The sequence below is a fragment of the Equus caballus genome, chromosome 30 (assembly GCF_041296265.1).
Source record: "Equus caballus isolate H_3958 breed thoroughbred chromosome 30, TB-T2T, whole genome shotgun sequence".
Classification (NCBI taxonomy): Eukaryota; Metazoa; Chordata; class Mammalia; order Perissodactyla; family Equidae; genus Equus; species Equus caballus.
The window spans coordinates 17,817,996-17,832,162 of NC_091713.1; the positions used below are offsets into that span (position 1 = coordinate 17,817,996).

At 51.3% G+C, this 14,167-nt stretch overlaps 1 protein-coding gene across 1 annotated transcript in view; it reads left to right on the top strand.

Annotated features, from left to right (window-relative positions):
• The window catches only part of CAPN8 (calpain 8), a 62,719-nt gene that overhangs the window by 27,691 nt on the left and 20,861 nt on the right, over positions 1 to 14,167 (top strand). Inside the window, exons 3-10 of the mRNA XM_023632811.2 lie at positions 1,558 to 1,676; positions 2,216 to 2,349; positions 3,172 to 3,340; positions 4,384 to 4,467; positions 5,919 to 6,004; positions 8,371 to 8,445; positions 9,168 to 9,328; positions 12,081 to 12,256. Of these exons, the coding sequence (XP_023488579.2) occupies positions 1,558 to 1,676; positions 2,216 to 2,349; positions 3,172 to 3,340; positions 4,384 to 4,467; positions 5,919 to 6,004; positions 8,371 to 8,445; positions 9,168 to 9,328; positions 12,081 to 12,256 (1,004 nt within the window). The remainder of the gene's footprint in view (positions 1 to 1,557; positions 1,677 to 2,215; positions 2,350 to 3,171; positions 3,341 to 4,383; positions 4,468 to 5,918; positions 6,005 to 8,370; positions 8,446 to 9,167; positions 9,329 to 12,080; positions 12,257 to 14,167) is intronic.

Sequence of the window (14,167 nt, forward strand, 5' to 3'; positions counted from 1 at the left end):
AGGACGAGGGTGCTTGTCAGTGAAGTGGAGCCGGGTGAGAGAGGGAGGCGGGAAGCAGAGTTGCCTTCTGGATCAGAAAAGCTCCTCCAAAAGGAAATGTGTGTGTGAGAGACAGAGAGACAGAGAGAATGTGAGGTTGGGTGGGGAAAGCAAGAGGGAAAGGAATTAATTTAGGACCAAATCAGGAAGCTCTTTGTTGACAGCGAAGGACAGACAGAGAAAAAGGCTTTCTAGGGTGACCTGGTGGTGGAGCCGTGCCGAACAGATGACTGATCCTCAGAGGCGGGATCCTGGGCCACAGTTTACTCTCCTGAGTCTGAGAAAACCATGGGGCGTTCACTCCTGGACTATACATGCAGCTTCGGCCAGTGTTACAGGAAAGCAAAGCCAGATGAGGTCCTCAAAGCATCTCTAAATGATGGAAGGGGCTTCCATGGGAAGATACATTGAAGAGATGCAGATTTTTTTTAATGGAAAAAGTGAAGGTGAGATACACAGGCAGGATTTTGGATTCATTTGAACTGAACGAATGGGAGAAACTTGTCACCAAACCCTCAACTTCTGGAGGCTGGGCCCTGCAGTGAAACTGGACAGAGGCCGCTGTTGGGCCAGTGGGATGAAACATCCTCTCACACTATGAGAAGCATGTTTAAAGACATGGAGATCTCAGAGACCGATGTAGGGTAGGCGTATACACAAGACGTGCTTACATCATGATGATAGATCCGCCACAGGATGTTGGGGTGAGCCAGAAGTGTCTGGCGCTTGTGCTTAATCTCGTGAAGTCCACACCCCAAGGGACAAAGATGCCTTCCAAGAAAGTGCCACTCACTGACCCGGTCTGGGAGGTCCTGACTTGCATAGAAAGGGGTTTTCTGTTTTCTTCTACATTTACTTGGCTCTGCAAAGACCAACACCAAGCCCTAGGAATTTTAACCTCTCTTGACTTTTATATCTTCTGCCTCAAATTAAGATGATTTAGTGCTCATCAATACCTCAAGAGTGTTAGAAGCGTTGAAACATCAAGGCTGTCATAGTGAGCTCTGAAACATAGAGGGGGAGTCCTTTAAACAGACATGTGGATCCAACTCTCCATCGTCCAAGGTCGTGCTGTGCAAGGAACACACCTGCACACACACTCACATGTGCACACACTCACACGCACACATCCTGGGTTGGCCAAATAGCTTCAATGATTTCCCCCCACCAAATGTTTTTATCAGAGTTGCTAATAAGTGACCCAAGAGACTGGTTTTTGTTTCTTTTTTTCTTTCTTTCCATTTTCTACTCCACTAGTCGAGCGCTTAGGAGATGTGAAATGTTCAGCGTGCAGTGGGCGGTAGGGAGGAGAACCTCCAGTGATTGAGTACGTGACTTCCAGTGAGGCGTCAGGAGCTGACAGCTGCTTGTGACCTTGGAGGAAGGGAGTCTGACTATCTGACTTAGATGGGAAAGGTGTGACATGACTCTGGATTGAACAGGACAGTGAGGGTCAGAGAGAGCAGGGACCCTGCAGGCCTGGCCTGACCAGTGTGTGTCCCCTGTGCCATGGTGCAGGTGACTGCTGGCTTCTGGCGGCCATTGCCTCCCTCACCTTGAATGAAGAGCTGCTTTACCGGGTGGTCCCCAGGGACCAGAACTTCCAGAAGAACTACGCAGGAATCTTTCATTTTCAGGTACTGGACCTTGCTCGGGGCCCTTGATGCTGCTTTCCGTGCTCTCGGGTCCCGCCCCAGATCTAGTGCGTCAGAAACTCTGGGGGTGGGGCCCGGGAGCCTCTGTTTTCACAAGCCCTCCAGGTGGTTCTAAGGCACACTTGAACCTGAGAACCACTGATTTAACATATCCATCCAATCATCCACACGTCCATCCCCCTCCTGTCTCCCCCAGGCCACGTGGCCTTGAGGAAAGCACTTTGGAGTGAGGCTCAGGAGATGCGAGTCTGAGTAACCCCCTGTTGCCACTGCATGATGCTGGGCAAGTTTTCTTACCCACAAACTCAGACCCTGGATTGACGTTTCCTGCTTTCTCTGGCATCTCCTATGTGCATGGATAAGTAAGACACAGGTCCTGCCCTTAAGGAGCTTGGAGCTCATTAAAGGTCCAAGGCTTGACCGCTGATGAGCACTGAGGCGCTTTCTGAGGTCCACCGAAGAAACTCACTCTGCCCATCAGCTTATCCCTATGAGCAGCAGCTGTGTTTTCCCACCCCCAGTTCTGGCAGTATGGAGAGTGGGTGGAGGTGGTCGTCGATGACAGGCTGCCCACCAGGAATGGGAAGCTGCTTTTCCTGCACTCGGAGGAAGGCAATGAATTCTGGAGTGCGCTGCTGGAGAAAGCCTACGCCAAGTAAGTGGGGCAGTGGGGAGCCAGGAGACTCCACAGTCTCCCTGGAGGGCCCCCCAAACTCAAAGTGTCGGGTCCAAGTCTTTCCCAGCACCTGGACCCCCATGTACTGTATCCCTCAGTAACTCAGAGAAACAGAAATTTGGGCTAAGAGTTTAAAATCCCAGCTCTGTCTCATGTGAATCTGTGCATCAGGGGCACGCCCCTTAGCTTTCTCCTCTTTCAAAACCCAAGGTCAGTTCTTAGGTCAATGTGAATCTTTAAAAGAATGAAGAAGAAGAAGAAGATGAAAACAAATACTTAGATACCAGACTCAACAAGGTCTCCACCCTTTGCTCAGGAGTCATTCTCCTTCTCGCTGGCATTCCATGTTCAAAGCCTTCTTTTGGGTTCTTTTAATTAGTTGCATTTAGTGGTACCCTTTTCTGCAACCCCAGCTCCTTTCCAGCCCTATTCCCAAAGCAGGCCCCAGGGGATGCCTCTCAGCCTCGAGGGAGTGTCCCCCCATCCCTACCCATGCCCCAGAAACCCAAGGAGCCAGGGGCAGCTCTGGAAATGTTCCACTTCGCTGCTTTTTCTAGGAGTGGGTGGCCCAGTGAGAGGTGGTCTTAGATTCGTTCCTGGCGCAGTGCTGAGCTGGCCACTTGAGACGGTGGCCTAAGCACTTTCCTGGCCCATGTAAAATTGGCGAAATCGGCAAAGGACCCTCATTTACCTTCCAGACCACGCCCTGTCCTAGCACCACGCCAGCCCCCACGTCACGTGGTCCCCTCGTGGGGTTGCTCATGGCTGTGGATAATGCATGCTTGCTTTCTTTTCCAACAGGCTCAATGGTTCTTATGAGGCTCTTGCTGGAGGGTCCACAGTGGAGGGGTTTGAGGATTTCACTGGTGGCATCTCTGAGTTTTATGATCTGAAGAAGCCGCCGCCCAGTCTGTATCATATCATCCGGAAGGCGCTCCGCTCCAGCTCTCTGCTGGCCTGCTCCATTGATGTGAGCCACAATGGCTTCTCTTGGCTCCCCTCCCCAAGTATGGCAGGGAAGGGACTGGACGTGGGTGAGAGGCCTGGGAAGGCTTTGGGCCGGAGCAGAGTCTGGGACTTTCTGGGCAAGTCCGGTGACATTTTAATCCCCAGCATGCGGGAACTGGTTAAGATCTAATTAGTGGGGAGGAACCAGGGCTGGTCTCATGGTAGGAGCTCCAATGCCCCTAATTGTTAGAGCCCCTTTAGTTCTGTGGGAATCGCCCTGAGAATGTAGCTTGATCCCTGGGTCCTGGGCCCTGCCTTTGTCACCTCCTTTTTGCCAAGTAATCTTGGGATTTTGGAAAACAAATATGATGACTGATAATACTTGATGGAGTTCAAGATCGCTGAAGGAAGGGAAGAGGTTCTGAACCAGGGTCGTGCCCTCTCTCTCATGGAGGGTTGGCTGTACGGAGTGCCAAGGTGGCGTGGAGACCAGAGCCTGGAGGCCACCAGCCCTGTGGTCTCTTGTCACCTGTCACTCCACCCACACTTCCTTCCTCTCTTTCTCTTACCTGGTGATCTCAGACGTGTGAATGACATGTGTCAATGGACATCCCAGCAGGATATGTGTGGTTTTGGTGGAGAAGTGGTATGGGGGTGTGGAGGGTGGGCTGTGATGAGGAAGGATGATTGGGAAGCCCTCTCAGTGAAAACGTGGAGAACCAGGACTTGTCCAGAACATTCGTCATGGATAATTAGTCTTCTTCAGGCAGCATGGGGTTGCTCTTGGAGAATTCACGACTTCCCAGTTTCCTGGGGGCATTTTAAGGGCTGGTAAGCCACATTCCAGTCTTGGCAGCCACGCAGCGCCCTGCCTGGAACCGAAGCCCTAATTAAAGAGGGCTGAATGGAGAGGGCTCTGCTTACCTGAGCTTCATGGTTTCCCCTGCACCTCCGGCCGCACACCGGGGCCCGGTGGCTGTGTAGTCTGTCTTTGGAAAACATTGTAGGACCGGCCTCAACCAGATCAGAGTCAGCCACGCTGAGTGGACTTTATTCTCAACCCAGGTCTCCAGAGTGGCTGAAACGGAAGCCATCACCCGCCAGAAGCTGGTGAAGGGTCACGCATACTCTGTCACCGGAGTCGAAGAGGTAGAATCATGGGGGCAGGGAGGGCAGTGTGCAATGATGGTACCATAAGTCCAGAGCATCCCTGAGAGGATGAGAGAGGGGATCAGCCCCAGAGCTTCCCAGCCCCGCTGAGGCACGGTCTCCCTGGTTGCACAGAGCCCTGACCACATGTGTGCCCTTAGCTCTGGCTCATGACAAGGGCCCTTCTGACGCTCACCAACTCGGAGATGGATCACGTGCCGTCTCTGAACTACAGCTCTATGGGTTTTAACGAAGTGTAGGCTGTCCTCTGGGATGTGGCCAGGAAGAGGAAGACGGTTCTGGAGGAAAGTTGTAGAAATTGTGAGTTAGATTCTACACTCATTCCAAGAAGTACGTTTGTGCAGGTAAAGCAGTGGAAACCATAGGATCCCCAAAGAGAAAAAAGGCAGTGGTACCCGCGCCTGCTTTCGGGGTGCGGTATAATGATGGAAGGAACGCAGGTAGTCCCCACTCTGCTTCCAAAAAGAATTTGAGGCGGCTTCCAAGGAAAAGCATAGACACAATGAGACCATCCCAATCTGGGCGAAGACCATTCTAGGCTAAAGACAGTGCAACAATTGAGAAATTCATTTTGCTTTGGGTTTCCCAATGGCCGAGGCCCAAAGGGAAATGCAATGGGTGTCTCAGCTCTTGCTATTTATTAAAATGGCATGCATGCATTTTACATGTGTTTGTGTTTTACAAATATGCTCTTGAATCAAGTCAATTCCCAAATCCGAATGGAGCATGTATGTGTAAGCATTGGGCTAGGGTATGACGGAAGATACAAAGGAAAGTAAGACACAGCAGACTTCACGGTTGCTCTTGTTTGTGGGTGTATGCAGGTGCAAGTGTGGGGCTCACAGTGAGCGTTCAGTAAACAGTCGGGGAAGGAGGTATAGACGGGCTCTGGGGACAGGCTGCCTGGGGGCGGGGGTCTGTCCTCCATCTACCACTTACTAGCTAGGTAACCTTGGGTAACAGCCTCTCTGAGATTCAGTCTCAGATTTTTGAGCTGTAAAATGAAGGTAATAACACTACCCAGCTCACAGGATTGTCGTGAGGTTCAAATGAGGCATTTGAAATGCTTCGCGCCGTGCTAGTCTGTAATACATACTCAATAAATATGAACTGCTGTGTTATTAATATTTGTTTGGGTGGCATTTATTATTATTAGGTCTCGTATATTAAGAACTGAGTCAACCATAAAACCGAAACACAAGTTAAAGCAGACATAAGCTTGTTTTTGTGCCAGACTCACTATTTATTCAACCAAATTGTGAAAAATAGAGCAGCTGGCCGAAGCCTGAAAACATGTGTTAAGAGAAAATGAGAGCATGGTTGTTTAGGGACCTTTGAAAGATCAAATGCCAATCCTGTTGGGTGCAGACGTGAATGTGGGGCAGCGGGATGCAGCAACTCAGTTGCTTTTTTGTGCGTGGCCTTTGCAGGTGGATTTCCAGGGCCATCCGGAGAAGCTGATCCGACTCAGGAATCCGTGGGGAGAAGTGGAGTGGACGGGAGCCTGGAGTGACAAGTAAGTCCTTTCCCCTCCCCTGGTCCTCACCGCCCCCTGAGGAAAGGCATCAGCAAACCCAGAATAATCATGAGACGGAGGGTAGAGTGAGTTCGGCAGCGGTTTCTGTCTACAAATTAAGCAGCTTGTTCAGAAAACAGTATAAGATGGTTCCAGGCTGGGAGAAGCAAAACAAAAACCACTTAGCTGTCATCTTTGATTCTGGATCTGGGCTCTGGCATTTGCAGAAATGGCAGCTTGGTCGAGTTTTGTTCAGGGCTGGAGGCTTTGCCTGTTTTCTGCCTATCACCTGTGGCTATCCAAAGGTGAGATCCATCACTCACCATTGGATTCTTTCCATTCCACGAACCCTGGTCACTCTGACAAAGGCCAGACCCCTCAGCAAGAGGAAACCGTGCTTAGAAAGCAGAGCTTGACCCTAGGAGCTGCTGGCCACAGCTGGCAGTGACGGATGGGAGTGGCGCTCGCTCTCCCTGGGAGCTCGTTACGGGCGGGTATCCATCTTTTCTGACAGTCATTAACGCCCTGAGAGGCTTTCCTTGGGCGGCCTCTCTGCTGGGGGGAGGAAGTCGGTCAGAGATGGTGACTTGACACCGAGGCCTCCTGCGGTGTCCCAGGACAGCCGTGCCTTGGAATCGATGTCACTGTGGTACGGGAGGATGGAGAAAGCATGGAGCGGTTTCCGTTCTACTTGGCATTGCTGGCAGGGGGAGGCAGGCTGGCTCTGGGAAAGGAATTAGAATTTGCTGGTGTCATTGATGAAGAGCCGTCAGAAATGGGAGTGGTTATAATAACCCCCCTCCTGATATGTTCTTAAATCTCGAGTGTGCCCCCACATCCTGTCCATACTCTGTGAGGCCACTGGGGCGTTTGAAGGGAACTTTATTACATTTAATCACACATCATTACTGCTCATAACTGCCACACTTCCCTTCAGGTTGGTGTCAAGAGGAAATATGTGTCCCTAGGACCACAGATTGGCCTTCTGTATTGAAGATTTTTTTATTCCATTGCCTAAGATTCAGCAAAATGCAAAACCCCGGTTTCCAACTGCCCCAAAACAATGTCACTCTAAATGAAATTGAAACCCTGAGTTTTGGCCATTTTAACCAACAGCTGTTTATCAAGCTGCCCAAAGGGCTTCTCTGACTTCCTCTCCTTTTCTTGATGTCGCTCAGGCTCCAGCAGGCTGGGACAGGTCTAAGGGTGGGAGGTGGTGACTGGTGAGGACCGTGTGCTCCATCGTCTTGAGATGCAGCCTGGGGTATATATGCACTGACTGTTGGGGGAGAAGGGGGCTTCATCTCTGAGGGACCATCCCTAGGCTCAGCCCAGTGTCTACTTAAATTAAACAAATGTTTTTTAGTTCCAAAATACCAACTGGGAGATTTAGGTGAGATCTAGAATTCTCCAACGTGTCCCCTAATCTTTGTTTACAACAAGCGCATTCTGAGATTTGGTGCTGATCCAATGGATGTTTCAGCGAATGGAAGAGGCCCTGGGAGCTTTGCTGTCTGCTCCCTCGGGGCTCTTGGAGGCCAGCTGCGAGGGAGAGGCTGGCCTTGGGGTGCCTGGCTTTTCTGCAGAGAAGGGAAGGTATCTATGTTCTGCTGAGAGTATTCAGGGAGAGAGTTTTTATTTTAAGTTGGATCTTGATATTGCTCACTTATTTAGACATTGCATAGGTATTTCAGGAAAACCTAACTTTGTAAAGGTCAGGTAGCTGGAGATGGCATTTGAACAGAGCATGTTGGTATTGCCACCAGAAGGCCACCAGCAGGAGGCCTCATCGGGCAGACATTCCTTCAGGGGAATTGCCATAAAACTGGGCCTGACTGTCATTCTTTAGACTCAGGAAGTGGACCATGTCCCTGCCCAGAGGTGGTCAGACTCTCTCCAATGTCTTCACCCCAGCCTGATAGATAAGCCTGGATGACAACTTGCTGACGGATCCTGGTGTGCGTGCCTTTCTGCAACAGCATCCTCGCCTCTCCTCTCTTGGGCTTCCCCATTCCTGTGGTCAGGGGCCTGGGAGGCTTAATCAGAAATGTAAAACTTGCTTGGAGAGTGAAATTAGAGCAAAGCTGCGGAGCAACGTTTCTGCTGCATGTCTGGGGTCACCTTGCCAGTGCCCATGGAGTCCATGTCCCCGGCCTGCGTCCTCTCCCCAGACTGTGTGCTCCCCACCTACTGTGTGTTCTGCCTTTTCTTTCCACATGGCTGGGGTTTTTTTGGCATTCCATTTCTGGCCCTTTGAGGGGAGTTTAGCCGCAGTAAACAGCTCGCACTGCAGCAAATCCTTCAGAAATGACCACCTCTGCTTCCTTTTTAAAAATAATTATAATTTTATTATTCTTTTTCCCCAGTGCACCAGAGTGGAGCTACATAGATCCCAGGCAGAAGGAAAAGCTGGACAAGAAAGCTGAGGATGGAGAATTTTGGTGAGAGAGTTGCTTCCTGCAGAGCTGCCCCCTTAGTTGCGGGTCACTTCCGGTTCTGACAGGGGGCAGCGCATCTCTGTGTATTCCAGGAATTCAACATGGCGCCTGGCCAGGGGGGCTGTCATTCTTCTCCCCCTTTTCACCCTAGTATAATTCTACCTCTCCTCCAGTGTGTCTAAAGCATTGAAACCACAATATCTGGGCCCTCAATGTGCATTAGCAATCAACCTGTCTTCCTAAGTTTCCGTATGTTTCCAATGAAACAAGGCCTTTACTTCTGTCTCTTTAAGACTTATCTTGCCATCAAAATAGGATAACTTCCTTCGTGGGTGGGCTAAGGACGAAATAAGGACACTTCTTGAATGAGTCACTGCTGAGGGGACATCTCTATGATGGACGTCAGTCAGAACTGAATAGGAGAAGAGCTCTTGTAGGCTTAGCTGTAACCAAGCTGGAGGCAGGGGCTGTGTTCGGATTGCCTGCTGGAGCCTCCTCCACTGTACGGTCCGTCTCTGTGCTTGGTTGGTTAGCTGTGTGATGGAGGCTCTCTCATAACAACGGAGAAGCTAGCAACAGTGAGCAATTCGTGCAGTAGTCCCTGCGTGCTTGTGTCAGTGCGCTGAAGTGGCCTCTGCTTCTTCCCGGGCCCAGGAGACCTGCCTTCCGTCACCTTTCCAGCCTGACTTTCTTGACCCAGAGCCCTCTGCTCCCTCTGCCTCCAGGATGTCTTTTGCGGATTTCTTGAGGCAGTTCTCTCGCCTGGAGATCTGCAACCTGTCCCCAGACTCCCTGAGCAGCGAGGAGGTGCACAGATGGAACCTGGTCCTGTTCAACGGCCGCTGGACGCGGGGCTCCACCGCGGGGGGCTGCCAGAACTACCCAGGTGAGGCAAAGGTCTGCCTGGGCCCCATCTCCTTCTGGCTTGTCCTCCTCGAGCTGGGTGTTCCTCTCTGGACATGCCTTTGCACTCTGTTCTCTGGCTCCTGGGCACCCCTTGGAGGCCCAGCTCCGCCCTGGGGCTTGGAGGCCAGGGCGGCATGGGTGGGCGGTGGCTCTGCAGCCCCTCACCTGAGGCCTGATCTCAGGTAGCACCATTCTTCAGCTTCTGTGTGTTCGGACTGTCCCTGCTTCACCCACCTGCCCCCTGCCCCCCAAGGACGTGCTTCTTTGTACTAACCATGCTCTTGGCCCCCAGCGCCAAGATCTCCTGTTCTTCTCTTGGGCTTCCGCCGCCTGACCCAGCTGGCTAACGCCCATCCCACTGAGCTCTGGGTCGGAGCGGCTAGTGGTGTGCTAGAGGGACACAGGTGTGACGTCTGTTCTTTCGGGGGGCTGCATCCACTGGAGCAGCAATTTTGCTTTGCGTCTGTGGCTGTCGGAGGTGGAGGGACCTGACTGTGTGGGTTGGGGATGACCACACACAGGGCATGTGAGTGGCACTCCCTGCTCTCATGGGAGTCATTGGCGCTCCATCCCTGAGGGTTAGTCTGGTACAAGCCGTTGCCTCTGCACTAATCTGGGCCCTCATTTACGAAAGGTGGGGAGCCTGTCCCGGCTCACCGGAGATCACTAATATGTACACATACAGGCTCCTCCTAGGTCGAATCAGCTGAGGCAGCTCCTGAGGAAGAAACTGAAAAACGACCCCACATCTCTAAGGAGAAATGAAGGAAAGCAAAACCCGCTCTCTCCACTTCCCACGCCCCCAGACCCTGCGCTCCCCCGTCTGAGGATCTGACATGACGTGCTGATGAACTTAGACTGTAAGCGCAGGGCAGGCCAGCTTCCTTCTCAGGACCGAGCTCCTCGCGGGCTGTGCTCCGTGCTGTGGAAGCAGCATTATATACAGTCCCACACTGGTGCAGGCTTGATCTTGACCAGGCCTCCCCTCCTTCATCCCCCTCCCACCCAGAGCTCCCATTTCTGGTGGCAGGGATGCGTGCAGAGCAGAGAGGAAGGGGGAGGAGGGGCACCCTTTCCTGCCCCCATTGCTCAGCTTAACAGCTGTGGGCCCCTGGGAGGATCCTTTCCTTCTTCTGAGCTTCACCTTTCCAATCCTCAACGTGGAATGATAATACCCACCTTCACAAGCGCCTTGTAAACTGGGTAGCGTTATACAAATGGGAGGTGTTATTTTTATGGCCCATTCTCTTCTTCTAGTTCTGTTAAGGAATAAAGAAAAAACGTAGGGATTGCAGTAATGTTGCATGTGGGAGAAATTAAAATACGCTCACCATTAGCAAGCTCTTAGAAAATGCCTAGGAAATTTGCATGGATCATTCTGGGAGCTCAGAACTGTGGGGATGCCTAAGGTATCTGTACACACGGAATCGCTCTCCCATCTGTGCCGCCACTAGCTGTCGCAGAGGGATGGATGGTTCCCGCCCTTTGGTAATGATGTAAGTATAGACGATTCCAGAATCATCTCTGACTCCTCTGGAATGTACAGATATTTGGTTTTAAAATCAACCCACTTGTGCCCTAAATAAAAAATCTGGAAGTGGGAGATTCTGGGAAGGTGGAATTGAATAAGTAATATTTTTGCGAAGAAAATAGAATAATCAGTGTCTCTTGGTCACCTGTGAATGCCTTGTGTTTTCATCAAGTTGGACCCTGGCTTGGAGGATGTCAGAACTCCCCTCCACCCCCAAGTCCTTTCTTCCCCCAGGGCACATCATTATTGAAATTGTTGAGGTCCTAGCGTGGAGATGCCCCTCATGTCCGGCTTCTCCAATTATGCTCTGCTGCTTGACTCGGTCATAGAATTGCTGTGTGCCCTTGGGTGACCCATTTGACCTCTCTATGCCTTGGCTTATGTAGTCACTATTTTGAGAGATTTTAAAAAAATTCATCTTTGAAACTAGCAGTCTTTTGCAATATCCATAGGTGGTGTGGCGGGCATGCTTCTTAATTGCCAATTATTATTCCTCATGCATTATTAAATGACTTACACTTGAAGGGAGTGTGTCTCATCAGTGGGCTGCAATGCCAAAGCCATCAAGTGAGGCCCTTGGGCTGATGGACAGAGGATGAGCCATGAGGGCGGCTTCAGGCTGTGATCTGAAGAGGGGGCCCTCTGAGGGAGGACACATACCCCTCAGATGGGGGTTTCTGGGGAGCAAGAGTGGTGGTCTCTATAGCCTGTCAGCAGAAGCCTCCTACATAGCCAGCCTCCTCTGGACTTGGTCCTCATCTGTCCCCATGCCTTTTACCCAGAGATCTCCTTCCTCCAGGAGGTAGGTTTGTCTTCACGGGCCAGGAGCTGAGAACAAGGAGATGTCAACCATCTCCCCAGAAAGACTTGGAGGTTCCTTCCCAGGGGGCAGGGTAGCCCTGGGACCATGGCACCTTGACTGTTCCCTGTCAAGAGTGTCCGGGCCCCTGGTTGGTCAAATGGACGAGTGCAGAGTTCCCCAAAGCCATGGGTTGCGCTGCTGGTGTGTGGGTGGGGTAGGGAGATGGGAGGGAATGCCTGCCCACCTCGCAAAGAAAACCCACCGAGGGCCTGCTTACTGGGCACAATTTGGCCAGAGTTTTCTTTCACTGGGATGATCAAAGATCTTCCCTTCATTTTTATTCTCGCCCATCTCCTCACCCCGCACGGGGGGAACCTCCATCTCCCGGGTGACTTCCAGCCACGTACTGGACCAACCCCCAGTTCAAAATCCATTTGGATGAGGTGGACGACCACCAGGAGGAGAGCGAGGGTGAACCCTGCTGCACGGTGCTGCTGGGTCTGATGCAGAAGAATCGCAGGAGACAGAAGAGGATGGGACAGGGCATGCTCAGCATCGGCTACGCGGTCTACAAGGTACTCCCGAGCTGGGATCATCCTTTACCACATACCTGGCGTCTTTGGTGGGAATATTTTGACGAGTAATTGGAGTGCATCTTTCCTATTGCTTGAATATTCCTAATCAAGCATTGTCCTTGCTCCCCTATACGCCTCTCCCAGTGGCCTTACTGAGGCCTGAATTCCACAATTAGAGATTCATTCTTATGGCTTAAGTCTCTGCTGTTAACCTTGAGACATGTAATTCACTAAACTTTGCCTGTCATTGAGGGCTAAGTGACATTAGACTCACATTAGTGTATCTTAGACTCTTTCCAGGTATAGGCTTCTCAGGGGCCGGGAGCCAAGAACATAGGGGCATAAGACACTTGGGATGACAGAAGGAGTATGAGGGCATCACGGAGTGGGAGAAGGGAGGCTGGACATGGGAACCAAAGACAAACACTCTGTTTCTTCCTGGGCATCTTAGAGACACTTGTTGGGACACACAAGGGATGAGCTGGGGTGACAGAAGCTACATGGCCATTTTCAGTTCTGGTGTCTCTGGAATGGGAGCCACAGCTGGCTCTCCTCTCAGGCTGCAGTACCTGGCTCAGCACGCCAGTTTGCACGGGTGACTACCCCTCCATGGCTGTCTCAGCCTCACAGATATGTTAAAGCAAGACCTTCAGGTCTCGACAAGCCTAGCCAGGAGCAAATTGACATCCACTTTTTCATACAGACAAAGACTCCTTGTAGCAAATTCCGGAGGGATTCACGGTGGTTGTTTTTATACCATTTTGTTAAAACTGAATTTCTTGGGAAAAATACAATTCTAATCAGGAGGACCAAGAGCTGGCTGGAGGCCCAATGTCTCAGTATAAATGACCGCATGAAAAGGAAGTATTGTAATGAGAACCAGTAAGGAAAGTGCAATTGTCCGGTTCGTACCTCCCAGCCCCTTTCTTTCTCCTGTTCTGGACCCTCGGGCTTTAGAGTTTAGGGTGCGGTCTGTGTGTGTATTTTATATTGGAGGAATGGGAATTAGAAATAATTGCTGCTTGATGGCAGGAGAAAAGAATGTCAAGTAAATAAGCTCCAATCGTACTCCAGCTTAGCCCTTCCATCCGCACCTAGAATGTAAACAGCAGCCAACTAGATTCTTTGCTTGTAGGGATAAAAATCTGAGAAGGCACTTCCCGTACGCATGTGCCTTCAACGTGCGTTAGTGAGCATAGCAGATGCTCCGTGCTGGGTGCTGGGAGGAAAGCTGGGAGACAGAGGAAAAGCACGTGGTTACTACCCTCCAGGTGCTCACCTTCTGGGGGAAGTCAGACACACTCCCCTAACTGCGGGGCAGGTCAGATCCACTGTGATGGGGACCAGCGCGGGCCCGAGGTCTCCTCAGGAAGGGACGGCTTCACGGAGGAGGAGACTTCTGATCAAAGCTTCAAAAGATGAGCTGGATTTCAAAGGTGGAGAAGGGAGAACATTCCAGCCAGAGGGGGCACTACGTGCTTCTTGATGGCTGGAAAGTAAGTGATGGTTTTGGAGAATGGGTTGTAGGCAGGCATGGCTGAGGGTGGGCTCCTCAGGGACTGGCCGCCAGTTCTTCATTGCCAGCCCCGCCTTAGATAGCCAGGTCAGCACAGCATTCCTGCAAAGGGACGTGAGCTAACACACTGCAATAGCTTGGCTGGTGTGGCGTTGGCTCTCGTAAATAACATCTACAGCATGTCGATTTTTCAGACATCAAATTACAGCTGCTTATAAAATAACCCCCTGTGTGTGATCTGTGGGCCTTCTTCTCATGGCCAGAGGCGTATAATTCAGAGCATGACAACTGGGGAAGCAAGCAGTTTTAAAGTTAGATTGAGGGGGATATAGGGTTATAGGGAGTACCTGGGGTTATAGGGAGTACCTGGGATTTTAGGGGTACTGGGGCTGTAG